The 26,706-nt window shown below is 39.7% G+C and overlaps 2 protein-coding genes across 2 annotated transcripts in view; both read left to right on the top strand.

The window, feature by feature from the left end:
- KLF8 (KLF transcription factor 8) overlaps positions 1-26,706 on the top strand; it is a 265,628-nt gene that overhangs the window by 221,758 nt on the left and 17,164 nt on the right. The window lies entirely within an intron of this gene.
- Positions 6,009-9,060, top strand: UBQLN2 (ubiquilin 2). The gene has a single exon (XM_056130026.1). It carries the CDS (start codon positions 6,082-6,084, stop codon positions 7,939-7,941), a length of 1,860 nt encoding a protein of 619 aa, XP_055986001.1. The 5' UTR covers positions 6,009-6,081; the 3' UTR covers positions 7,942-9,060.

Below are 26,706 nucleotides of genomic sequence, written 5' to 3'. Positions count from 1 at the left end.
AGCACAGCCAGGAGTAATCCCTGTGTATCGCCAGGTGTGATGCAAAAAGAAAAAAAAGGAGGAGAAGGAAAAGGAGAAGGAGAAGGAGAAGGAGAAGGAGAAGGAGAAGGAGAAGGAGAAGAAGAGGAGGAGGAGGAGGAGGAGGAGGAGGAGGAGGAGGAAGAGGAAGAGGAAGAGGAAGAGGAAGAAGAAGAAGAAGAAGAAGAAGAAGAAGAAGAAGAAGAAGAAGAAGAAGAAGAAGAAGAAGAAGAAGAAGAAGAAGAAGAAGAAGAAACAATGGTACATCTACACAATGGAATGCTATGCAGGTGTTAAAAATGAAGTCATGAGATTTGCTTTAAAATAGATGGACTTGGGGCTGGAGTGATAGCATAGCGGTTAGGGCATTTGCCTTGCATGCAGCTGACCCAGGTTTGCTGTGTCAATTCCCAGCATCCCAATATGGTCTCCCAAGTATCGCCAGGAGTAATTCCTAAGTGCAGAGCCAGGAATAAATCCTGAGCATCGCCTGGTGTGACCCAAAAAGCAAAATAAATAAATAAAATTTTAAAAAATTTAAATAGGTGGGCTGTTTTGTAGTTCAGGATCAAAGATTTGTCATCAGACATTACTATTATCTTGCCTTGCTTTGTTCCCAATATACCAGCATCTGTTCTTCTCGCCGACTTTTGCCTAACATGATAATCTCCAGTTCCATCCAACATACAGCAAATCGCAAAATGTTGTCCTTTCTTACAGTTGCAAAGTGTTCCCTTGTGTATATATACCATAGCTTCTTTATCTGTTTATCTGTCCTTATATATGTAAGTGGTTTCCATAACCTAGTTATTGTTCCAAGTGCTGCAATAAATATAGGCCTGCAAATAGATAGATAGATAGATAGATAGATAGATAGATAGATAGATAGATAAAATAGATGGACATGGAGATTTTCATGCAGAGTGAAATGAATTAGAAGGAAAGGGACAGACATAGTAATTGCACTCATTTGTGAGACATAAAAAAACATAGTATTAGACTGATATCTAAGTACACAAGAAACGGTTCTGGAGCATTGATCCATGGTTGGAAGCTTGCCACAAGAGTGTTGGGGGAAGAAGGAAGTTAAGATAGAGAAGGGAACATTATGACAATAACAGTTGAAAATAATCACTCTGGACACGAAGGGAGTGCTAAAATTAAGTAAAGGGGTATACATGACAACCGTTCAGTACCTGTATTGAAAACCACAATTCCCAAAAGAAAAGAAAGAAACAGAGACAGAGACAGAGAGAATAAAATTCCCTGCCATAGAGGCAAGCAGGTGGTGGCAGGAGGGAAACTGGGGATATTGATGGTGGGAAATGTGCACTGATGAAGGGATGGGTGTGGCTGAAACCCAATCATGAATAACTTTGTAACTGTTTATCTCATGGTGATTGAATAAAAAAATATATATAAAATAAACAGGCTGGAGCAATAGCACAGCTGTAGGGCGTTTGCCTTGCACGCAATCAGCCTGGCCAAGTCAGGTTCGATTTCTCTGCCCCTCTTGGAGAGCCCAGCAAGCTACCGAGAGTATCTCGCCCACACGGCAAAGCCTGGCAAGCTACCCGTGGCGTATTCAATATGCCAAACTCAGTAACAACAAGTCTCAAAAAATGGAGACGTTACTGGACCCGCTCGAGCAAATCAACGAAGAACGGGAGGTAAAAAAATAAATAAAATAAATATTATTTATAGATAATCACTGTCACTATCACTGTCCTCCCGTTGGTCATTGATTTGCTCGAGCGGGCACCAGTAACGTCTCTATTGTGAGATTTGTTACTGTTTTTGGCGTATTGAATATGCCACAGGGAGCTTGCCAGGCTCTGCTGTGCGGGTGGGATAGTCTCAGTAGCTTGCTGGGCTCTCCGAGAGGGATGGCGGATTCAAACCCAGATCAGCTGTGTGCAAGGCAAACACCCTACCTGCTGTGCTATCGTTCCAGCTATCATTTATAGATAATAGAAATCATAATAGAATCTCTAAATGACAATCTGAAGATTTAAGACTGTAAAAATAAATATGAATTACCTTATTTATCTAACATAAACTTGCCAATGAAAATAGTTACCTTGGATGATTTGATTATAATTGAGTTACAAAGAAACTTCTTTTATTTCTCTATTGCCAATTGTGATTCACAAGAAGAGTGAATCTTTATTATTGTCATTATTAATTTTAGGTACTGTGATTTGCAAAGTTGTTGATAATAGTTTCAGGCATACAATGTTCCCACTCCAATCTCACCTCCGATATCATTTCTATATACCACAGGTGAATGAGGTCATCTGGTATTTTTCCTTCTCTCTCTAACTTGTTTGCTTAATGAGATACCTACAGTTCCATTCACATTGTAGTGAAATTTATGATTTCATCTTTTCTTAAGACTTATAGTATTCCTTTGTGTATATATACCATGGTTTCTTTATTCATTCATTCATCTGTTGTTAGTCATTTGGTCCTTTTCCATGTCCTGTCTCTTGTAAGAGTTGCAATGACTAGGAGTACATAAATCTTCAAAATATTGTTTTTCCCTTATCTGGAGAGTAGATTTAATGATTAGAATTAAACTGGGTCACATGGGAGATCTATTTCTACTTTTTAAAGTAGAAACTCCATACTGTTTCCATAGAGGCTGAACCAGATAATAGTTCCAAAATGAGGGCTTCATTGTATGATTGAAACCCAGTTAGGAACAACTTTGTGACTGTGTATCTCTCAATGATTCAATTAAAAAAATAATAAGGGTTACTTTCTCACCACATTCCTGCCAATCCTATTTATAGTCTTTTTACTATATGGTATTGTGAGTGTGAGTTGATATTTCACTATTATTTTAATTTGCATTCTTTTGGTAATAAGTTGTAATTTATTATACATGTATTTTATATAGTGATAATGTATAAATAAGTGACAATAATTTATTTAGATATTTTTATTTCTGAAAAAATTAGCACTATCGCACTGTTCTGTCCTCTCATTGTTCATTGATTTGCTCGAGCGGGCATTGTGAGACTTGTTTTTATTGTTTTTGGCATATTGAATATGACTCGGGGAGCTTGCCTGGCTCTGCCATGCGGGCGGGATACTCTCGGTAGCATTCCGGGCTCTCGGAGAGGGACAGAGAAATCGAACGCGGATCAGCCGCATGCAAGGCAAATGCCTTACCCACTGTGCTATTGATCCAGCCCCCGAAAAATTAAAAATACAAAAATATATACTGAAGTATCTTAACATTAATGTGCCTACTAGTTAGAAATACTGTCACCATTTTGTCATATATTTATTTTTATCTCAAATATGAAATCCATTTTTACAAACTTAATTCAATAGTTTAATAACTATAACGTGTCTTATTCCATTTCCTCTTTCTCATGGTGTATGTTGGTACTAATGATTCTAGTATATTTAGGATAGCTTTCAGTACTCATATAGGTGTATCAATAAACATCAGACATTAGTTTCTGGCATCTATATGGATTTGTATGCATATGTAAATCTGTATGATCTAGTTCATTCATTTTATCTTCTGTAGTCTATCATATTCGATATGCCAAACACAGTAACAACAAGTCTCACAATGGAGACGTTACTGGGCCCGCTTGAACAAATCTATGAACGGGAGGACAGTGCTACAGTGCAGTGCTACAGTCTATCACATTCATCACATTCAATTAATTTACTCTCATTTGACAGCTATAACATACCTCTTTCTATTCTTATCTTGACATTTACTAAGATACTTGTGATGTAATGACTTTTCAATGCTGCTAAATGCTTGCTGAATATTGTGTGTATGAGAGAAAACTATTTTATGAGTAGCATAAACCTGAGTTAGAAGTTTATGGGGCTATGTACTCACTTCAGCAGCTCATGTACTGAAAATAAAGGAAGAAAGGGAGGAAAGAAAGAAAAAAAGGATGGAAGGAAGGAAGGAAGGAAGGAAGGAAGGAAGGAAAATTTGTGGGACTTGAGAGATAGTATAGGTGTTTGGGCTTTATATGTGGCTAACTCCATTTCAACCCCCAGCACTGTTCCCCAGGGCATTATCAGAGCACAGAGCCAGGAGTAAGCCCTGAGTACAGCTAGGTTTGGCCCAAAAACAAAAACAAAGAGATTAATAAATGAATCTGAAATTGTTCTGTTATTCAAGTGCTATATTTCTGTCATGAAATCTATAACTAAATTAAAAAAAGCATTTTAATGTTTGCCACTAACTCTGCCCCAAATAACTTCTAATTATTTTTAAATTGTGAATATAATGTATAGTTATGAAAGTCAACAGAAATTTAGTGTTTTTAAGAAGTGATAACTATTCATAATCTCAGCATTCAGTAACTACCATTAATTTACTGATATCGAATGGTCCAGATTATTTTATACATTTGCTTAAAGAGTGTTTATAGATAGATAGATAGATAGATAGATAGTCTTAAATATAATCAGAACTTTAGTGATGTGGTAAATTTCACACACAAATGGAGGTGTTAATCTGTATCCCTGAAATTTTATAATGCTGTAAACTGATAAATCAATTAAAAGAAAGACGGAGGAAGCGCTGGAGCGATACCATAATAGGGTGTTTGTCTTGCATGTGGCTGACCTGGGTTCGATTCCCAGCATCCCATGTGGTCCCCTGAGCACCACCAGGAATAATTCTTGAATGAAGAGCTAGGAGTAACCCCTGAGCATTGCTGGATTTGACCCAAAAAGCAAAAAAAAAAAAAAAAAAAAAAAAAGAAAGGAAGGAAGACGGAGGAGAAAATGCTTAGTTTACATTTTAGAAAACCTCATTTGATCAACCAGAGGACCATTTTCGACATCGGTGAATGGTTTATTAATTATAAAACTTTTAAAGACCAACGATTCTTTTTGTGTTTTATAAGTTGGAAATTTTTTATATTGCACTTAATTATTAAAATATATTTTATCATAGCAAAGCATATTCCATTGGTCATATGCTGAGAAAATAATTTCTGCTGAACCACTAATTTTTTTACCACAAATACAAATAGTTTCAAATTTTTGCACATATAAATTTCTGCATCTTCAATTATTTTCATAGGTGAGGTCTCTAAATGAGGTTTTTTTGAATAAAAATGGAAGCCTTTAAAATGATAATATATCTTTTCAAAATGTCTAATGATTATTAAACTCACTTGCAGTTCAATTATCATGCGAGTACATTTTCTCAACTATCACCAATAGAATTCATCGTTATTTTTCTTCTTTGGCAATGGATAAAGCATGAATAGAATTTCATTGTTTGAATTTCTCTGATTTCTTAATACAAAATGTCTTTTGTATGCGCTCATTTCCATCTGCTCTATTTTCGTAAAATACAGGTTTCTTCCCTGCCCTCCCCTTTTCCCTTAACCACAATTGTTAATCTCTCAGCTTTCTGTATTGTGAGAGTTGTTTTTATTCATTTTTTGTCTTTATATGGAGTCGGTTCGCTTAAGGCTCTCATTCTTTCGCTGCCTCCTTAATGGACTGCATATACGTGAACGTAGTCTCCACTGGTCCTTTCCTGAAGCTGGCTTTCTTTGCTCCCTCCCCTTCCTCTTTCCTCTTGGTATCTTTCCCTCTCTGTTTCTCTGTCTTTGTTTCTCTCTTTCTCTCCCCTCTCCCTTCCCCGCCCCTGCAAGCCCCGCAGTACAGAAGTTTTTAATTTGTCCCAGTCAAATCTATCTTTCTGGGCCTCGGCGCCGTCAGTAGAGGGGGCAGGGAAGCAAGCTAGGAACTGGGGGAGGGGAAGGGGCGGAGAGGAGCGGGCGGAGCGGCTGCAGGAGTTGCTGGGAGTGCGCGCGGTGGGATCACTTGGCGGCGGCGGAGGCCCTGAGACCGGAAAGCGGGAGACCTCGGCCTGTGGCCTACACGGAGCCCTCTCTCAACCGGAGGACCTGAGAACCGCAGTCTTCATCCGAGAGGTACTGTGTTCCGCGCTCCTGCACGGCCCAACCTGCTGTGGCTGTGCTCCTTCCTTCCTCCTTCCCTCGCTAGCTCTCTCGCCCGCCCGCGCCTTTCCTGTCTGCCTGCGTCACCGCGGCCGCCATGGCTGAGAATGGCGAGAGCAGCGGCCCCCCGCGCCCCTCCCGCGGCCCTGCAGCGGCCCAAGGCCCTTCCTCTGCCTCGGCAGAGCCCAAAATCATCAAAGTCACTGTGAAGACTCCTAAAGAGAAAGAGGAGTTCGCGGTACCTGAGAATAGCTCAGTACAGCAGTTTAAGGAAGCGATTTCGAAACGCTTCAAATCCCAAACAGATCAGCTGGTGCTGATTTTTGCCGGAAAAATATTAAAAGATCAAGATACCTTGATCCAGCACGGCATCCATGATGGTCTGACTGTTCATCTTGTCATCAAAAGTCAGAACCGACCTCAGGGCCAGTCTACACAGTCTAGCAATGTCGTGGGAAGTAATACTACCTCGGCAACGGCATCAACTCCCAGGAGTAACTCCACACCTACTTCCACAAATAGCAACCCGTTTGGGTTGGGAAGCCTGGGAGGACTAGCAGGCCTCAGCAGCCTGGGCTTGAGCTCCACCAACTTCTCTGAGCTCCAGAACCAGATGCAGCAGCAGCTCCTGTCCAGCCCTGAAATGATGATCCAGATCATGGAAAATCCCTTTGTTCAGAGCATGCTTTCGAATCCTGATCTGATGAGGCAGCTTATTATGGCCAATCCACAGATGCAACAATTGATTCAGAGAAACCCAGAAATCAGTCACCTGCTTAACAACCCAGATATTATGAGGCAGACGCTGGAAATTGCCAGAAATCCAGCCATGATGCAGGAGATGATGAGAAATCAAGACCTGGCTCTCAGCAATCTGGAGAGCATTCCTGGTGGTTACAATGCTCTAAGGCGCATGTACACTGACATTCAAGAGCCTATGCTGAATGCTGCACAGGAGCAGTTTGGGGGTAATCCGTTTGCCTCAGTGGGGGGCAGTTCCTCCTCCGGGGAAGGTACACAGCCTTCCCGCACAGAAAATCGAGATCCATTACCCAATCCATGGGCGCCACCAGCGGCCACCCAGAGTTCTGCGACTACCAGTACAACCACCAGCAGTGGCAGTAGCTCCAGCAGTGCTACTGGGAACACCGTGGCCGCAGCCAATTATGTAGCCAGCATCTTCAGTACCCCAGGAATGCAGAGCTTGCTGCAACAGATAACTGAAAACCCCCAGCTGATCCAAAATATGCTGTCTGCTCCCTACATGAGAAGTATGATGCAGTCGCTGAGTCAAAATCCAGATTTGGCTGCACAGATGATGCTGAATAGCCCAGTGTTTACTGCAAATCCTCAGCTACAAGAGCAGATGCGTCCACAGCTCCCAGCTTTCCTGCAGCAAATGCAGAATCCAGACACAATATCAGCCATGTCAAACCCAAGAGCTATGCAGGCTTTAATGCAGATCCAGCAGGGGCTACAGACATTAGCCACTGAAGCACCCGGACTCATTCCAAGTTTCACTCCCGGGGTGGGAGTGGGGGTCCTGGGAACTGCCATAGGCCCTGTAGGCCCTGTTACACCCATAGGTCCTATAGGGCCCATAGTTCCTTTTACCCCCATTGGCCCCATTGGTCCTATAGGACCCACTGGCTCTGCAGGGACCGCTGGCTCTGGTGGTCCCTCTGGGTCCACTGTGCCCAGCTCTGCACCCAGTGAAACTATGAGTCCAACATCAGAATCTGGACCTAACCAACAATTCATTCAGCAAATGGTGCAGGCTCTGGCTGGAGCAAATCCTCCACAGCTGCCAAATCCAGAAGTCAGATTTCAGCAACAACTGGAACAGCTCAATGCAATGGGGTTTTTAAACCGTGAAGCAAACTTGCAGGCTCTGATAGCAACAGGAGGTGACATCAATGCAGCCATTGAGAGGCTGCTGGGCTCCCAGCCATCCTAATTACGTTTCTGTACCTTGAAAAAAGTATCTTATTTTTGATAATGGCTCTTAAATCTTTAAATACACAGAATTGTGCTTTAATTTTGATTATTTTAAATCTGTCTAGTTACAAGTTCCATATGATGTATTTTAAGGTGGAGTCCATCTCTATCCTTTCATTTCTCCCCCTCCCTCCCCCCTTACTTCTGTTTCCTTGTGTTCAGTGGTGAAAATCAATGCTGTTTCACTCAAAGGTGTTGCATGTACATTTCTCTTTATTATGCATTTATTGTGATTTTATGGAAATATCAACTTTCATGTTTGGGTGAGCAAGTTTTGTCTTACAGATGTCCAGTTTATTTGCATTTTAAATATTAGCCTATTATAGTAATTTAATGTAGAGTGAAAAAATTAAAAGCAGAAGCAAATTATTGGAATTTGCAATATTCAAATGTTGCGGTACAATATTGCTTATTGTGACTTTGGCATGTATTTTTGCTAGCAAAATGCTGTAAGATTTATACCATTCCTTTATCTTTTTTGTGATGCTTGTACACAGTACAGTAAGCACAACTGGAACTGCAATTTAAAAATCTCTGAGCAGGATTGTGTAACCAAAATGAGAAAGAATATAAGAAATATTTCTGGAGTTAAGTGTGTCTCACAATTTTGTAGAATCTTACAGCTTCTTTGATAAACTTATCAGTGAAAATGTTGACTAGACAGGTTCAGTTAAAATATAGTAGAAATGTTTATCCTGGTATCTCTTAAGTATACATTTAATTGTACAGAAAACTACAGTGTGACATTCAACATTTGCAGATTGACTGTGTATGACCTTAATCTTTGTGAAGCGTGAAGGATCATTGTGGTAATGCCAGGAAAGTGCGTTTTACCTCAGCCTGCCTTCTTAGCTTCTCCGGTAAAGAGACCCTAATATGCATTTTGATTTGTATTGGAAATGTAATTTTCACTGAAAGTGTCTTGTGATGTTTGTATTACTTTTAACTGCTATGTGAAAAGAAAACTATCTTTTTGACTATCAGTTATTCCCTTGTGCACAAGAAAAAATGCATTAAAATGACTAAAAAAAAATAAAAAAATTAAAAATGCATAAATCTTTTCCTTTTTGTCTCTGACCTTAGGATCATGTTTATGAAGGGTGCTTCACTCCAAGATTACATTCTTTATTTTTAAATTTTTTTTTGCTTCTTGGGTCACACCCGGCAATGCACAAGGGTTACTCCTGGCTCTGCGCTCAGGAATTACCCCTGGCAGTGCTCAGGGGACCATATGGGATGCTGGGAATCGAATCTGGGTCGGCCGCGTGCAAGGCAAACGCCCTACCCGCTGTGCTATTGCTCCAGCCCCTACTTTTAAAAATTTTAATGGTTTTATTAAAGTAGATTTTTGTCCTATTTGGGATTATTTTGATATATAGGTTTTAGTATTCTTTTCCCCCAAAGCTAATTGATTATCTCATTATCCACCTCCCTCTTCCATATGAAATGTTTTATATATATACGCACACACATATATATATAATGTGTCTTAATTCTGTCTAGTACTACTGTTTATTGTATTCATAGTAAATAGCTAGTAGTTATTTAGTTAGAATGATTTCTTACCTGTTGGGACTTGCCCTCTATTAATGGTTTTGTTGCTACTTTCGTTGGGCCAAATTTGGTGAGTGTGGGGCTCACAACCTCAGTGCTAGGAAGGGATGCCGGGGATTGAACCCAGGTCCTCATACTATTACTTGGGCCACAGCCCAGGCCCCTACTGACCTTTCTTATTTTCATTTTTTCTTATGATTTTGGCATGTTTATTACGTGAGCTGTACAGTAGTTACTAGCTGTACAGTAGTAAATAAATTTGTATTCTGATTTGTCTTAAATTGATCATGAGAACTATAGAATTGCAGTGATTTCTAGAAACATAATTGTGTGTCATTTTATAAAAGCATTTACATTTGCAGTTTACAAAAGTTTTAATTTCAACGATATCCCATCCTTTTGGATTTTTCCTAGTAAAAACAATCATACAAAGTTACATGTTCTTTATAATTGCAATGATTTCAGATTAAATGAGTTAAGAAATTCTTGAAGAATGATACATAATAAAATTGATAGTGTTATTCTTGTTTCTAGATTTAACCATACTTTGCTGCAGCAGTTTTAAATGCATTTTTGAAAAAAAATAATTCTATAGAAGTAGTTGTATAAGTTTGTAAATGATAAAGGTCCTCTTGGAGAGTCATGCAGTAAATGTTGGGTAGTTTTTCAATGAGTTAAATTTCTTCATTTAAAAGAGTAAAAACTTTGACTCAGTGAAACATTTTTCAAACTTATTTGAATTAAAAACCACTTTTTTATTTTTAAAACCTAATTATATCTGGCTTATCTATTTCTCAGAACAATTTAGGTAAAGTAATATTTTTACTGATTTATCCAATTTAAGATAATTACAAAGTCTGCTATCATAAATTTAAGTGTATTAATGACATGGGTGATTTTATAGAGAAGCAAATACTAAATAAGCCAGTGGCATAGGAATAGTGACACATCAATATGAGATGTCTGACACTTGGTTCATATACATTTAGCAGGCGGATTTCTTTCAAATATTTGAGGAAAAGTCCTTAAGTAGGCTTAACAAATGCTTAGCTAATTTTTAATACATTTTTTTCTGAAAAAAAAACTAAGTTTTTTTCCTCTTTGTTCTGTGTTTGTTTGTTTTCTAATCCATTAATTTTTGTTTTATAACTTTACTTTTATAGTACTTTGGACTGCTTTTCCTGTATATCTTACATTATGGTTTTGATGGATTTGGGGGAGGGGGAGGTTGTTTTATTTTGGCCACACCTGGTAGTACTCAGGGCTCGGTGCTCAGGGATCACTCCTGGTAGAACTTGGCGGGGGGGGACCATATATAGTGTTGGGGATCAAATCTGGGTGGGGTACATACAATGCAAGTGCCCTACCCTCTGTACTATCTGGCCCTGTATGTCTTACATCATATAATAGTCCCTTTTTACCTGCAGGTTCTTTCTACAGGCTCTGTCTTTTTTGGGGGGGCGGGGAGAAGGGTATTCAACTACTATTATATCATGGTTTATTCGTTTATTTATAATTTGTTTCATGAATTCATTTATTAAATTTATTAATTGCATGTAGAATATTCTGTTCTACTATTTTATATTGGTAGTGGAAATACTATAGTGTGCTTTTACTATTTACTTAGTTCTCATCGTTGCTTGAACTTATTATATCAGACCACCATAAGGCTCGGTGGTGTAAGTTATATTATTGTCTCTGTGACCTAGTAAGATAGAATAGTGAGGACAAAACTACTGCCAAGAGCGATCTCAACAGAATTTCAGCTTTGAAAATTTTCCTAATTTGATTTTTTTTATTTCTAAGTATGTGATCTTAATATATTCTTGCCACTTATGTTTATTTGTAGAAGTGAATATAACAATGAAATAGGTACTGCTGGTTCATTAAAGAGGACTTTCCACTTTAATTGTGGTATTAAGTCATGACCATCATGTTTATTAAGAAACTACTGTGAGGATACACTGAGTTCATGCTCTCAGCAAGTGCAGCTAGTTCTAAATTCTGATCTGTAGTGTCAAAATAGCAACAAATGGAATAATTCCTGTAATCCAGGCGTAATCCAGACATAGGGATTAGGTTATCAGGAGAGCCATTTTACCTGTCTCATGATCACAAAGTCAGAATTTTAACATTATCTTCAAATAAATAAGTTGCTATCATACAGAGCTAGACTGTCCTGATGGAAAATATTCAACATACAGATTAATTTTTTAAATATAAAACATTTAAAATTATATATAATAAATTCCTGTTTTGGCATTTTATTTTTAAAATACTGGGAAACTTAAATAAAATGTAAGTTTCTCAGGTATCTCTTAATGTATGACATATTCTCTTTTTTAAAAATTTTTTATTAGTGAATCACTAATAAAAAGTGTACAGTTACAGACTTACAAACTTTTGTGCTTGTGTTTCAGTCACACAATGGTCAAGTACCCATCCCTCCACCAGTGCCCATTCTCCACCACCAATGGTCCCAGCATCTCTCTCACCACCCCCACCCTGTCCCCTCTATCCCACCCGTCTCTGTGGCAGGGTATTCCCTTTTGCTCTCTCTCTCTCCTTTTGGGTGTTGTGGTTTGCAGTAGAGGTATTAAGGGGCCATCATGTTCAGTCTATAGTCTACTTCCAGCCCACATCTCCCATCCCGAGCAGGCCCTCTTAGCACCCTTTACTTGGTGGTCCCTTCTCTGTCTGAACTGCCTTTTCCCCCAGCATGCGAAGCCAACTTCTAAGCTGTGGAGTAATCCTCATGGTAGTTTTCTCTACTGTTCTTGGGTGTTAGTCTCCATTCTGTTACTTTATATTCCACAAATAAGTGCAATCTTTCTATGTCTGTCCCTCTCTTTCTGACTCATTTCGCTTAACATGATACTTTCCATGTTGATGCGCTATTATGCAAATTTCATAACTTTATCTTTTCTAACAGCTGCATAGTATTCCATTGTGTAGATGTACCAGGTTTCTTTAACCAGTCATCTGTTCTCAGGCACTCGGAGGGCTGGAGCGATAGCACAGCGGTAGGGCGTTTGCCTTGCACGCAGCCAACATGGCCGACCCGAGTTCGATTTCTCTGCCCCTCTCGGAGAGCGCGGCAAGCTACCAAGAGTATCTCGCCCGCACGGTAGAGCCTGGCAAGCTCCTTGTGACGTATTCGATATGCCAAAGACAGTAACAACAAAGTCTCCAATGGAGACGTTACTGGACCCGCTTGAGCAAATGGATGATCAACGGGAGGGCCTTTTACTTTACTTATTCTTACCCAGTCTGTATCACTGCCTCCCTGAAATACAGCCCTGGCTCTTTTATTTATTTTTTTTTTATTTTATTTTTTTTTCCCTTTATTTTATTTTATTTTATTTTTTTTAAAGTTGTAGATTTACAATTTTTTGTGCTTTGGTTTCAATTATACAATGATCAGATACCCATCCCTCCACCAGTGCCCATTTTCCACCACCATGGATAATATCCCTCCCACCCCCATCCCCCCATCCCCCCAGTCTCTGTGGCAGGGCAATCCCCTGTGTTCTCTCTCTCCTTTTGGGTATTGTGGTCTGCAAAAGAGGCATTGAGTGGCAAACATGTTCAGTCCATAGTCTACTTTCGACATGCATCTCCCCTCCTGGGAGGATCCTCCAAACATCCTTTATTTGGTGCTCCCTTCTCTATCTGAACAGCCCTTTCCTCTAGGATACCCGGCTGGCCTCTAAGTTATGGAGTAATCCTCCTGGTGCTGATCTCAGCTATTCTTGGGTATTAATCTCATACTTTGTTACTTTATATCCCCCAGATGAATGCAATCTTTCTATGTCTATCCCTCTCTTTCTGACTCATTTCGCTTAGCATGATACTTTCCATATTGTACCACTTGTATGTAAATTTCATGACTTCATCTTTTCTAAGAGCTACATAGTACTCCATTGTGTAGATGTACCAAAGTTTCTTTAACCAGTCATCTGTTCTTGGGCATTCAGGTTTCTTCCAGTTTCTGGCTATTGTAAAGAGTGCTGCAATGAACAAACAAGTGCAGATGTCACTTCGACTATACATTTTTGCCTCTCTGGGATATATTCCCAGGAGTGGTATTGCTGGGTCAAATGGGAGCTCAATTTCTAATTTTTTGAGAATCGTCCATACTGTTTTCCAGAAGGGCTGAACCAGTGGACATTCCCACCAACAGTGAAGGAGTGTCCCTTTCTCGCCACATCCACGCCAGCATCGGTTGCTTTTGTTCTTTTGAATGTGGGCCAGTCTCTGAGGTGTGAGATGGTATCTCATTGTGGTTTTGATCTGCATCTCCCTGATGATTAATGATGTAGAGCATTTTCTCATGTGCTTTTTTGCCATTCGGATTTCTTCTTTGAGAAAGTTTCTGTTCATTTCATTGCCCCATTTTTGGATGGGGTTGGATGTTTTCTTCTTGTGGAGTTTAACCAGTATTTTGTATATCCTGGATATCAACCCCTTGTCAGATGTGTATTCGGTGAATATCCTTTCCCATTCTGTAGACTGTCTTTGTATTTTGGTCACTGTTTCTTTGGAGGTGCAGAAGCTTCTTAGTTTAAGATAACCCTGGCTCTTTTAAACCAGATGATATTTTACCAGAATTTTCTCAGTTCGTCATGATGTCACAGAATGAAAACTGTAAGAACACCTGTAAGATCATGTCTTACAGAAATTCTTTGATTTTTGCTGCCTTTATAGGTTGTATAGATTTTGTTCATTTTTCTATTTTTTTGTGTTCATTTCTGTTGATTTATGGAACAGTGAAAAAGGATTAAGGATGTTTTGATTTTATTATCTTCCCAGAAGTCTGTTAGGAAATTTATTCAAAAGGCACTTACCAAAAAAATAAAAAAGGGAAACATGATTGGGCAGTTACAGACTTAAGCTATACCAAAGAAACTTTTTATATCCATTGTGTATCTGTTTAAATACTTTGATGAATAAAATCCCTTTGCAAAAGCTACTACAAACCAACACACTTAAGAATTTTGGTAAGCCAGCCATTCAGTGAAGGGTTGTTTGATCTAACATCACTGTATCACTGTATCACTGTCATCCCATTTTTCGTCGATTTACTCGAGCAGGTGCCAGTATTGTCTCTATTCGTCCCAACCCTGAGATTTTAGTAGCCTCTCCTTACTCATCTTTCCCAATGATTGGAGACTCTGGATACCTCCCTGAGTACAGCCAGGTGTGGCCCCAAACAAAAAGCCAAAAAGACACTGCATGGGGCTGGAGCTATAGTACAGACTATAGCAGGTAGGGCATTGCCTTGCATGTGGCCGACCTGAGTTTGATTCCCAGTACCCCATTTGGTCTCCTAAGCCCTACCAGGAGTAACCCTTGAGTGTGGAGCCAGGAGTACGGTACTGCCAGATGTGGGCACTGCTAGATGTGGCCCCCAAACAAGCAAGGTATTTCATGTTAAGAAATGCTCTTATTTTAAAAAATGTTAGTCATAGAATCAGCTTCATGGCCATGTGACACTTAAGATACTTGATCTGACATATCCAAAACAATATTATTTTTTGAGTAGGTATAAAGGCAATTATATTGAGGTATCTGAACACAAATGAGAACTTCCAAAAACAGCACTTTCAAAATCCATGTTCAGAACTTTTTGAGCCAATTTGTATGTTAGCAGTCTTTAATTTCAGGAAATATTACTCATTATTAAAAGAATGGTTGGTGAGAGCCCGAGAGACAGCAAATCATGTGAGGCTCTTGCCATCCATGGGCCTCACCTGGGTTTGATTCCTAGTACCACATATGGACCCCTGAGTTCCTCCAGGAGTAATTCCTGGGTGCAAAGCCAGGAGTAAGCCCCGAGCACTGCTATGTGTGGCCCCCAAACTCTTTTAAGTGAAAAACATGAAAGAAAACAGGATTATTTTACCCTAACATGTGTTTTACAAGATTGTCTTGCCAGAATAAATTTCTTTCTTAGACTGGGATAACAAAAATATACAGTTATGTTTGATTTTCATAACAACCATAGAAGGTTATGTTTCCCAGATTACAGATAGGAAATAGGTGAAAAGAGGTCAATTTTATACAGCTGCCTTAGTATTAAGTGATAGTATAAATTGAACCTAATTCTGAGATTCTAGAATATACATTTAATCAGTTCGCTATTCTTCCCCACCTCCACCAAGTACTGTTCTGTTTGCATAATAATAAATTTTATAATAAATCATCTGCTAGCTTTTCATCTGGATGTAAAGGAAGTTCACACCTCCTTAAAGATGTAAATTGGCTAAACGTTAAAACTGTATATCTCTTGTTGTTCACACTAGAGCAGATCACATAAAAGTATATATATATATATATGAGAATCAACTCTCATAAATTGTTAACAGCAATTTTGCGCTTTGCCTTCCTGACTTGAATTGCAAATATTTGAAACTACACTTAAGTTCATCTGTTGATAGTGGTCTAATATATGTGGTATGTCTCTAAGTTGGCAATTGTATGGGCCATTTGTGCTTCAGCTGTTCTGGAGGATGCTTGCCTTTTTCGTTCAACTCCATCCCAGAGACTTCAGAAGGGAATAAATAAACATTGTGTACCCACCATGGTATTTAACAATTTTTCAGAATGTCCTTGAGAGAGACTGAAGCAATAGTACAGTGGACAGTTTGCTTACCTTGTATGCCATCAGCCTAGATTTGATCCCTGGCACCCCATATGGTCCCACAAGCCTGCTCAGTGATCCCTGAGTGCAGAGTCAGTAATAAGCCTGAGGCACTGCCGGGTGTAACCCAAATCGTCCTCCACAAAAAAAATCAAAATGACATTGAGAATAAAATGTAGTAACATGAGCTAGATGACAAGAATAGATGGGTTAGTAATTTGAATCAGCAGTGTCTAACAATGTGTGAATGTGGATAAGAGGTTTCCAACTACACTCCTCTCCCATTAAAGTTATTATTCAATGACTACCATGAAAGCATAAAATCGCTTTTCCATTTCAATAAAATAGTATCAGAATTAAAAAGTAGAGTAATTGTCATTAGCAAGATTTTCCCACCACACACATAAAATTGACTGGGAAAATATAGCCCAGTGTTCTCTAGGCTAGTGCTGAGGATAAAGCTCAGTATATCACTAGCTTTGTATGTGTGAGACCTGTGCTTTATTCATGGCACCACACAAAAGTGCTACATTGAGTAGGATTAATCATTGTGTGATTGTAACCCAAACAGGAAAGCTTGTAACTTTCTCACGGTGATTCAATAAAGTTAAAAATAAATTAAAAAAATAAATTTAGTAGGATTAAATTCAACAGGATCATGTGTGATGTCCCATACTTGTGTCAAAAATTCAGTTACCAAAGTTAAGTGGTTAAGTGATTATGTGACTTACTTAAAAATAGCATATATGAAGATGACTCTGGGTTTAACTCTTAACATGAGCGAGTTATGTAAAATTATGGTATATACATGTTTATTTTCTTTGATAAAGTCATGATGTCCAGAAGGAAGGCCCTCATAATGTTTGTATTTAAAATTCATATTGGAAGATTTGGGTTATTCCCATAATGCCTGCTGGTTAAAAACCTCAGGAAACTCTCCTATATGTACTGAGAAGGAGAGATCAAAGAAAGAGGACACATAAGAAGCAAGAGTTGTTCTGGGTGGCTATAAGATAAAAAGAATCTGTACCTTCAAGAATCTTAAAGGAGTAGGGGGGATGGGGTGGGGCAGTGGGAGGTATACTGGGATTATCGGTGGTGGAGAATGGGCACTGGTGGAGGGATGGGTACTCAAGCATTGTATGACTGAAACACAGGCATGAGAGTTTGTTAAGTCTGTAACTGTACCTCACGGCGATTCACTAATAAAAAATTTTTAAAAAAGAATCTTAAAGGGGCTGGAGAGATAGCACAGTGGGTAGGGCATTTGCCTTGCATGCTGCCAACCTGGGTTTGATTCCCAGCATCCTATATCATCCCCCGAGCACCGCCGGGAGTAATTCCTGAGTGCATGAGCCAGGACTAACCCTTGTGCATCACCAGGTGTGACCCGAAAAGCAAAAAATAAAAAACCTTAAAATATAAAACTTCGCTTAGAAGCCTTAATTGTGTTAAGTGACATATTCAGTCCAGCATATTCAATGCCACTTTAAAGCTATGCCAGAATTTGAGCTACTAACAAAAAATTCTAGGCAGAATATATATTTCTTTGGCAGAGTGGAGGTGAGGAATCTCTGACTGATAAACCAGTTATGTTATGTTTTTTCAATGATCTCCTTCAATATTTTACCTCTGTGACTAGCTCTTATAACAGTGTTTCCTGCTTTGACAGTGTTCACTGAATAGTTAGCAAGTTTAATTAGTAAGAATCTATAGCTTATTTGGTGGTAATCAGGATACACTGGAGACATAGCAACAACATAGGTAAATACAAAGGAAAAAGGTATTTACAATGCATCCCAAAAAAAGTCACACTTTTTTTTGTAGGAGCCCCATGATCTAAACCACTGATATATTAATTCTCTAGGCTAGGGGTTGGATCACTCAAGGTGTTCACCTGTGCCCTTAAATTATTTAATAAACAATGATACACTAATAGACTCAACAGGTATAAACATGCAACATAGTATTTTGGTACTACCTTGTGTGGTAGTTATGTCCAAAGCCCTCCTGTTTTGGAGGATAGCTTTCTTCTTTAGATACTTTTCAATGTTTGATAGAGATAGGTTTTGCTGGTTTACTGGATGACTATAGTGAAGTCTTCCTTATGTGTTAAAATGTCCTTCAGTCCAGTGGAAAAAACAAAGATGGTGACTAAAAGGTGTACTAGTACAAGAGAGAACATGTCCACCTATCCTTGAGATGAGGGCCTTTAGGAACTTAAATTACTTGTGTATGTTGCTCTACATATTGACCAGAGGAGGCAACACTGTCTGGCATGAAAGGGACTTGGACAGGTACAGGGAGTGTGCCAGACCAGGTTCCCACCTTCGGTCTGTTATTGTTGCATGTTCCATTCCAGGTATTTTGCATTTAGCAGGCACAGATTGCAACAAGACAATGGAATCCCAAGGGAAATTGAGCGAATCCTCCTTATCCAGGAATATAAAGTAATTTGTCCATCCCAGCGAAAGATTGCATGCAAGGTAAGCACACTGCCCACTGTACTATTGCTTCAGCCTCAAGGACATTCTGAAAAAATGTTAAATACCATGGTGAGTACACAATGTTTATTCCCTTCGGAAATCTCTGGGGTGGAGTTGATAAACCTCTCCCAGATATAATGAATCTTATAATATTCTCAGCTGCATACTGCATTGATCCACAGTGAGAGTGGAGACAGTGTCTGTTTTCTGTGACAGGAATGGCAGTGTCTTTATCAGCCAGGTTGTAGAAGAGTAAGGTATGCACTAGTGCCTTGCAGGAAAACCTAAATGTCTTTGCATATACCTATACCCCACCAGAGCTTATTTATGATCATATACCCCTTGGATTCCCTTGTGCAAGTCATAGGGTTAATCCCTTTGCAACAGTCCAACTGTCAGGGCAAAACATCGTTGACTAAGGCTCAGGAATCAAACCCAAATTCTGCTCACTGTCTGCTGTGCTTCAAACCAGATGGTGTATGTATTGGTCAAATGCTGACTGCAGTCCATATGAGCAGGTTGGCTTCACTAGACTCATCCGTAGTGTGGACATCAGCGGGAATATCCCTCTACTTCCACCCTCTGCAGGATTCAGGTGCCACCATAGAAATAGTAGTGGATGCATTTGAAGGACCTACACTGTATATATTTTCCCAGTTTTTGAGCCATAACCTGTGAATATCAGGGCTTCTGGGTCTGTGCTCGGAGTCATTCCTATTGGTGCTTGGAGATCATAGGTGTTCCAAGGATCAATCTTAGGTTGGCAACATGCAAGGTAAGTGCCTTAACCCCTCTACTCAGTCCCTGAGGTACCTATGTATTCTACAGGGCCTTGAAGTGCCCACATTTGTAAAGTAGACTGACAGATACAAATAGATACTCCACAGCAAAGTTGGAAATTGTACTATGGCAGAGGTGGGTCAAAGGAACTTGTTCTCAATCTATTCCTTAATAGGCAGAGGAAAAATTGGCAGGAGGGGCACTTCACAGTGAAATCAGGAGGTCCATAGAATCCATCAATCTGGCCAGTGATTCGATACAATCACAGTGATTCGAGCAACAAGGCATCCTGGACCTGAGGATGCCTTGTTGCTCAGACCCTGCAGTGCTAGGGATACCAAGGCCAACCCAGTGATTTTGAGGGACTCCTGGACCATACCTGGTGGTGCTTTGGGACCTACAGGGCTGCAAGTGGCAATGCTCAGGGAAACCATGTAGTACCTAGAATTGAACCAGGTTGCATGCACCCTAGCTGCTTCTCTTCCAGAGAAATCATTACCATGTTACACTGTTATTTGGCACTGTTTTTGGCATTTGTTTCACTGTTACACTTTATTTGGCACTGTTTTTGGCATTTGTTTCACCGTTACACTTTTTTGGCATTTGTTTCACTGTTTTGGTATTTGTTCCACAGTTACACTTGAAAAGGGCATGTACACAGTTAGACATTGTGCTATGGAAGTATATGAGGATTTTAACCTTTTCTAGACCTGGGAAGAAAATGTTAAAGCGTTCTCTTCTATACTGCTACAATGTCTGACCCATATATTCTGGAGTGATTGGCACATCTAAATTAAATGTTCACCCTGCTTGAAGATGCCAAGGGTTTAAATTTGTTTCACTAGTATTTTTGCCCTTTAAAAAGATGTTTGCCAATCTGATACATATTCTCACATATTTTCTTTCCTTACTCAGCAGTATCAATCGCAGCTTCTAACACAATACCTGTGTTACTCTACGAAACACTGCCATACAACTTTATGACAGTGATTAGGCCTTGAATGATTTTTTATGTAGGAGTACTGCAATTTATTCAGCCACTGATTAGCTGATTGAATTTGGCATGAACTCCACCTTACTTTTTTCATAATTTTATTTATTTTTCTTCTTATATTTATTTATTGAATCATTGTGGGTAGGGCGTTCGCCTTACACACGGCCAACATGGCCGACCCGAGTTCGATTCTTCCGCCCCTCTCGGAGAGCCCGGCAAGCTACCGAGAGTATTCGATATGCCAGACACAGTAACAACAAAGTCTCCAATGGAGACGTTGCTGGGCCCGCTCGAGCAAATCAACGATCAACGGGAGGGCCTTTACCTTTACCTTTACATTGTGGGAAAAGTTACTATGCTTTCAGGTTTGTCTCGGTCATACAATGATCGAACACCTATCCCTTCACCAGTACTCATTTTTTACCACCAAGAACCCCAATATACCCCCCCTCCCACCCCTCCCAATGCCTGTGAGGCAGATGATTTCTAATGTAAAGAAGAGTTAACTTCTCTACATTAATTACATTCATTATTTTGACAAAAGATGCATCATTATTGTTTAGAATTCCCCCCACCAACAATCAGAATTGCTGAAAAGGCATTGTGAAATACTTGTTTTCTATAGCTTGTTATGAGAATCATATAATGTCACACAGCCCCAATTTTGGATTTCTGCAAAGAGCCAGATAATTAAGAGATTGGTTTCTGTGCATCTAGTGTTATGGCTGTGCCAGAGAGCCGCTCGTGGGGGGCAACTCGTGACCTCGGTAGGACGTTAAGGATGAGCCGGTACCATCCCCCTTCCCATAAGACTACAGTTGCCCTGTCACTGCCAGCTCATACCTGGCTTTCCTATAAGCTCTGTGGCGGCGGCCACCATGTATGCAGTCCAGATGCATTTCTGCCAAAAGCCGCTGGGTTTCGAGATTTGTTTCTGAGTCTCTGGGATCATGGCCATTAAGCAGCTTGATCAGGAGCCAGTGAGTCCGTTTGTAGGCGGCAACTCGGGGTCTTGTTGGGATGGGGAGGAACGGGCCGGTTCCACCCCCATCTAGTGAGGCCCCGCGTGTCTTACCACCGCAGGCCCAAACCTGACTGTCCAGTGGCCTCTGGAGGATGACAGTCACTGGGCCGCCAGGAGGAACAGGACAAGGTACAAAACCTATTCCCACCTGGAGTGGCCCAGAGCCAGTAACCTACTGCAGGAACAGGACTCACTTCTGCCAAAAGCCCCTTGGTTCTGAGATTCGTTTCTGAGTCTCTGGGATCATGGCCGTTAAGCTGTTCGATCAGGAACCAGAGAGGCCATGACTCCAAATATATAGCTGAGCCGGAGGTGGTTTGTGGGTGTGTCTCCCACATACATAACTTTTGGCCATTTAATTTCTTGGTAAACTTTGCCCCAAGTTTTTGGGGTCTGGCCAAAGGCACAGCAGCAATTTGGGTGTATCTGAAAGCCTGATGGTGCCATCAGGCTGCTGATGCACTCACCTCACAGGTACAGACTGACCTGCTGGTGGCACCATAACCCCTTGAATGATTTTTGTAAATTTTTTTTATTTTTTTAACTACCGTGATTTACAAAGTTATTCATAGTTGAGTTTTAGGTATAAAATTTTCCCACACATATCCCTTCACCACTATCAACTTCCCTCCACCAATGTTCCCATCCACCCTGTCACCTCCCTCCTTCCTCCTCGCAAGCACATTTTTAAGTTTGATTACTATATTTACTTTAAGTTTTGTTGGTTCTATGAATCAACTATATCGATAATGTGAACTGCTTCACTATCAATGTGTTCACCACTATTACTTTCTGTCCACCTCTTATTCCTTTATTTCCTTCCGTTTCTTTCCTTTTCTATCTTCAGTTTTATAATCCCAGTTCCAGGGTAGTCTAGGTACTACCCACCTTTTGATGCCTTGCTTGCCCTTCTTCTGCTATTCTGTATACCACAGATAAGTGATTTTATCCGATATTTGTCTTCTTTTGACTTAGTTTGGGCCCGGAGGGTATAGTCCCAGAAGTGGTATTCATGAGCAATTGGGAGCTCAATTTCTAATTTTTTGAGGAATGTCCATATTGTTTTCCAAAAAGCCTCAACCAGCCTACATTCCCACCAAAAATGAAGGAGAGTTCCTTTGTCTTCACATCTGTGACAGCTCTGGTTGTTCTTATTCTTTTGGATATGTGCCAGTCTCTGTGGTGTGAGATGATATCTTGTTGTGGTTTTAATTTACATCTCCCTAATAAAGAATATTTTTTCATGTGCCTTTTGACCATTCGAATCTCTTCTTTGAGAAAGTTTCTGTTCATCTCACCATTTTTTCGTGGTATTGGATTTTTTTTTTGCATTTTAACAGATTTATTCACAGTTGTACACAAATACTTAAACATAAGGTGATACATAAAAGAAGTTCAGTGAATATTTTTTTACAGACCAAACATATTCACTTAATTTTCTTGCCTGATCTGAATCAATTTTATGAGAAAGGATTAAGGAGAATCTATTTTATACTACCTTCTATCCAGCCATCTAATTTTTGTATTCATTTTATTAATCTTTCTTCATTTTTTAAATTTTTATTAGTGAGACATCATGAAGTACAGTTGCAGACTTACAAATTTTTGTGCTAGGGTTTCAATTATACAATGATCAAATACCCATCCCTCCACCAGTGCCCATTTCCCACCACCACGGATCCCAGTATCCCTCTCACCCACCATCCCCCCCATCCCACCCTGCCTCTGTGGCAGGACATTCCCTTTTCTCTCTTATTGGGTGTTGTGGTTTGCAAAAGAGGCAATGGGTGACAATCATGTTTGGTCTATAGTCTACTTTCATCATGCTTCTCCCATCCTGGGAGGATCCTGCCAACACCTTTATTTGGTGTTCCCTTCTCTATCTGAGCTCCCTTTTCCCCTAGCATGTGTGGTTGGCCTCCAAGCCATGGAGTAAAATTCCTGGTACTAATCTCAGTCATTCTTGGGAGTTAGTCTCCTATTTTGTTACTTTATGTTCCCCAGATGAATGCAATCTTTCTATGTCTATCCCTTTCTTTCTGAGTCATTTCGCTTAACATGATACTTTCCATGTAGTACCACTTGTATGTAAATTTCGTGACTTCGTCTTTTCTAACAGCTACATAGTACTCCATTGTGTAAATGTACCAAAGTTTCTTTAACCAGTCATCTGTTCTCGGGCACTCAGGTTTTTTCCACATCCATTGTGTAAATGTATCAAAGTTTCTTTAACCAGTCATCTGTTCTCGGGCACTCAGGTTTTTTTCCAGATCCTGGCTATTGTAAAGAGTGCTGCAATGAACAAACAATTGCAGATGTCACTTCGACTATACTTTTTTGCCTCTCTTGGATATATTCCCAGGAGTGGTATTGCTGGATCAAATGGGAGCTCAATTTCTAATTTTTTGAGAATCGTCCATACTGTTTTCCAAAAGGGCTGAACCAGTCGGCATTCCCACCAACAGTGAAGGAGTGTCCCTTTCTCGCCACATCCGCGTCAGCACCAGTTGCTTTTGGTTTTGTGGATATGAGCCAGTCTCTGTGGTGTGAAATGATATCTCATTGTGGTTTTGATTTGCATCTCCCTAATGATTAATGATGTGGAGCATTTTCTCATGTGCCTTTTAGCTATTCGGATTTCTTCTTTGTGAAAGTTTCTATTCATTTCATCTCCCCATTTTTTGATGGGACTCGATGTTTTCTTTTTGTGGAGTTCAACCAGTACTTTGTATATCCTTGATATAAACCCCTTATCGGATGTGTATTTGGCGAATATCCTTTCCCATTCTGTAGACTATCTTTGTATTTTGGTCACTGTTTCTTTTGAGGTTCAGCAAATGCCTTGAATGTCTTTGATATTAACCCCTTATCAGAAGGGTTTTGGGTGAATAAATTTTCCCATTCCTAAGGCTGTCTTTGTATCTTGGTCACTGTTTCTTTTGAGGTACAGAAGCTTCTTAGTTTAATGTAACCCCATTTATTTATCTTTACTTCCACTTGCTTGATCAGTGGCATTTCATCTTTGAAGATACTTTTAGCTTCAATATCGTGGAGGGTTTTGCCTGCATTTTCATCCATGTACCTGATGGATTCAGGTCTGATGTTGATATCTTTAATCCATTTTGATCTGACTTTTGTGCATGGTGTTAGAGGTCTGAGTTCATTTTTTTTGCACATAACTGTCCAGTTTTGCAACACCACTTGTTAAAGAGGCTTTCTTTGCTCCACTTGACATTTATTTCTCCCTTATTAAAGATTAAGTTATCATATATTTGAGGATATGTGTAAGGATATTCAACCCTATTCCATTATCTGCTGGTCTGTTTTTATTCCAACACCATGCTGTTTTAATTACCACTGCTTTGTAGTACAGTTTGAAGTTGGTGGAGGTGATTCACCCCGTCTTAATTTTTCCAAGGATTGCTTTAGCACCAGGCTGTTTCTGCTGGACTCCGCGCTAGGCTTTTTCTACTCGGGGCACCCCAGAGTGGGGCGGGAGAGAGCCCTCCCTGCCCCAAGGGACCCAGCCCCAGCAGCCAGCCTCCACTACCCAACCACCGCCACACTCCAGGCGCTTTGCGGCTGCGCGGCACATCATGGGGCACTTACTATCCATTGTCCATAATTACCACACCATATTTTATGGAGTTCAGACAATAGGAAACAGATCATAGAGAGAAATATATATTATATATAGAGAGTTATATAGACATATATCTCTATATATATAGCTAAAGTGCTGAAAACTAGGGTGGGAGAGTAATGTTGTACTGAATAAATGGCTGGCCTCTGAACTCACTCACGACTACCCAGACAAGCCCAAAGCTTGGATGGTACTTGTGTGTTCAGTTTTGTCCTTCTGTGTTTGTATGTCTCATTCTGTGACTCACCTCCACTTGACAGAGTCACAGGTGCCAATACTATGGGATTTCTTTTGTTAAATTGCCACTCTGCCTGAATGATCTGTCTAATGTTGAATGTGGAATGCTAAAATTACTATTATACTATTTGCTAGTAATGTTTTTCTCGAGGTCTGATGAAGTTTCTTCAAATATTTTGGTGATGTTATGTGAGGTACATATATATTAATAATTACTCTCTTCCTTTTATGTACATTCTTTTATCATATAATGCTTAACTTTTTCTTGTTATCTTTTTCTTTGTTGAAGTGTATATATACTATATATATATATGTATATATATAAATTCTTTACTTTCGCATTTCTCATTTTCTTGGAATAGCAATTTCTATTCCTTTACTTTACATCTATATTTAATTTTAGTGCCAAATGAATCTCTATAAACTAAACATACTTTACATATATTTTATTTATTTTTATTAAATTATTTTTAATTTTTATTCAATATCACTGTCACTGTCCTCCCGTTGTTCATCAATTTGCTCGAGCAGGCCCAGTAATGTCTCCATTGGAGACTTTGTTGTTACTGCGTTTGGCATATCGAATACATCACGGGCTGGAGCGATAGCACAGCGCTAGGGCGTTTGCCTTGTATGCAGCCAACATGGCCGACCCGAGTTCGATTCCTCCGCCCCTCTCGGAGAGCCCGGCAAGCTACCAAGAGTATCTTGCCCGCACGGCAGAGCCTGGCAAGCTACCCCATGATGTATTCGATATGCCAAACACAGTATTCAATATCATGAATTACAAATATATTCATGATTGAGTTTCAGGGCTACATTTTTTTTATTTTTAAGACGATTAAATCTTTGTGTTTTTATATTTTTAATTTTATTGAATCACCATGAGATAGTTACAAGTTTTCATGTTTGGATTACAATCACACAATGACCAAATACCCATCCCTCAACCAATGCACATTCCTCACCATCAATATCCCCAATATACCCCCCCTTTCCCACCCTCCCTCTGCCTCCATGGCAGACAATATTCGCCATACTCTCTCTCCTTCTATGTCTGTCCCTCTCTTTCTGACTCATTTCATTTAGCATGATACTCTCCGTGTCTATCCATTTATAAGCAAATTTCATGACTTCATCTCTTCTAGAAGCTGCATAGTATTTCATTGTGTAGATGTACCAAGGTCTTTTTTAACTATTCATCTGTTCTAGGGCACTTGGGTTTTTTCCAGATTTTGGCTATTGTGAACAGTGATGCAATGAACATATAGGTACAGATGTCATTTTCTACTGTGCTTTTTTGCATTCTTGGGATATATTTACAGAAGTGGTATTGCGGGTTCATATGAAAGTTCGAGTTCTA

Source organism: Sorex fumeus, unplaced genomic scaffold (genome assembly GCF_029834395.1).
Source record: "Sorex fumeus unplaced genomic scaffold, SorFum_2.1 ptg000073l, whole genome shotgun sequence".
Taxonomy (NCBI): Eukaryota; Metazoa; Chordata; class Mammalia; order Eulipotyphla; family Soricidae; genus Sorex; species Sorex fumeus.
This window is presented reverse-complemented; position numbering and strand designations above follow the sequence as displayed.

Excerpts from the sequence above, each read along its gene's own strand:
- UBQLN2 (XM_056130026.1), top strand. The coding sequence starts at position 6,082 with ATGGCTGAGAATGGCGAGAGCAGCGGCCCCCCGCGCCCCTCCCGCGGC.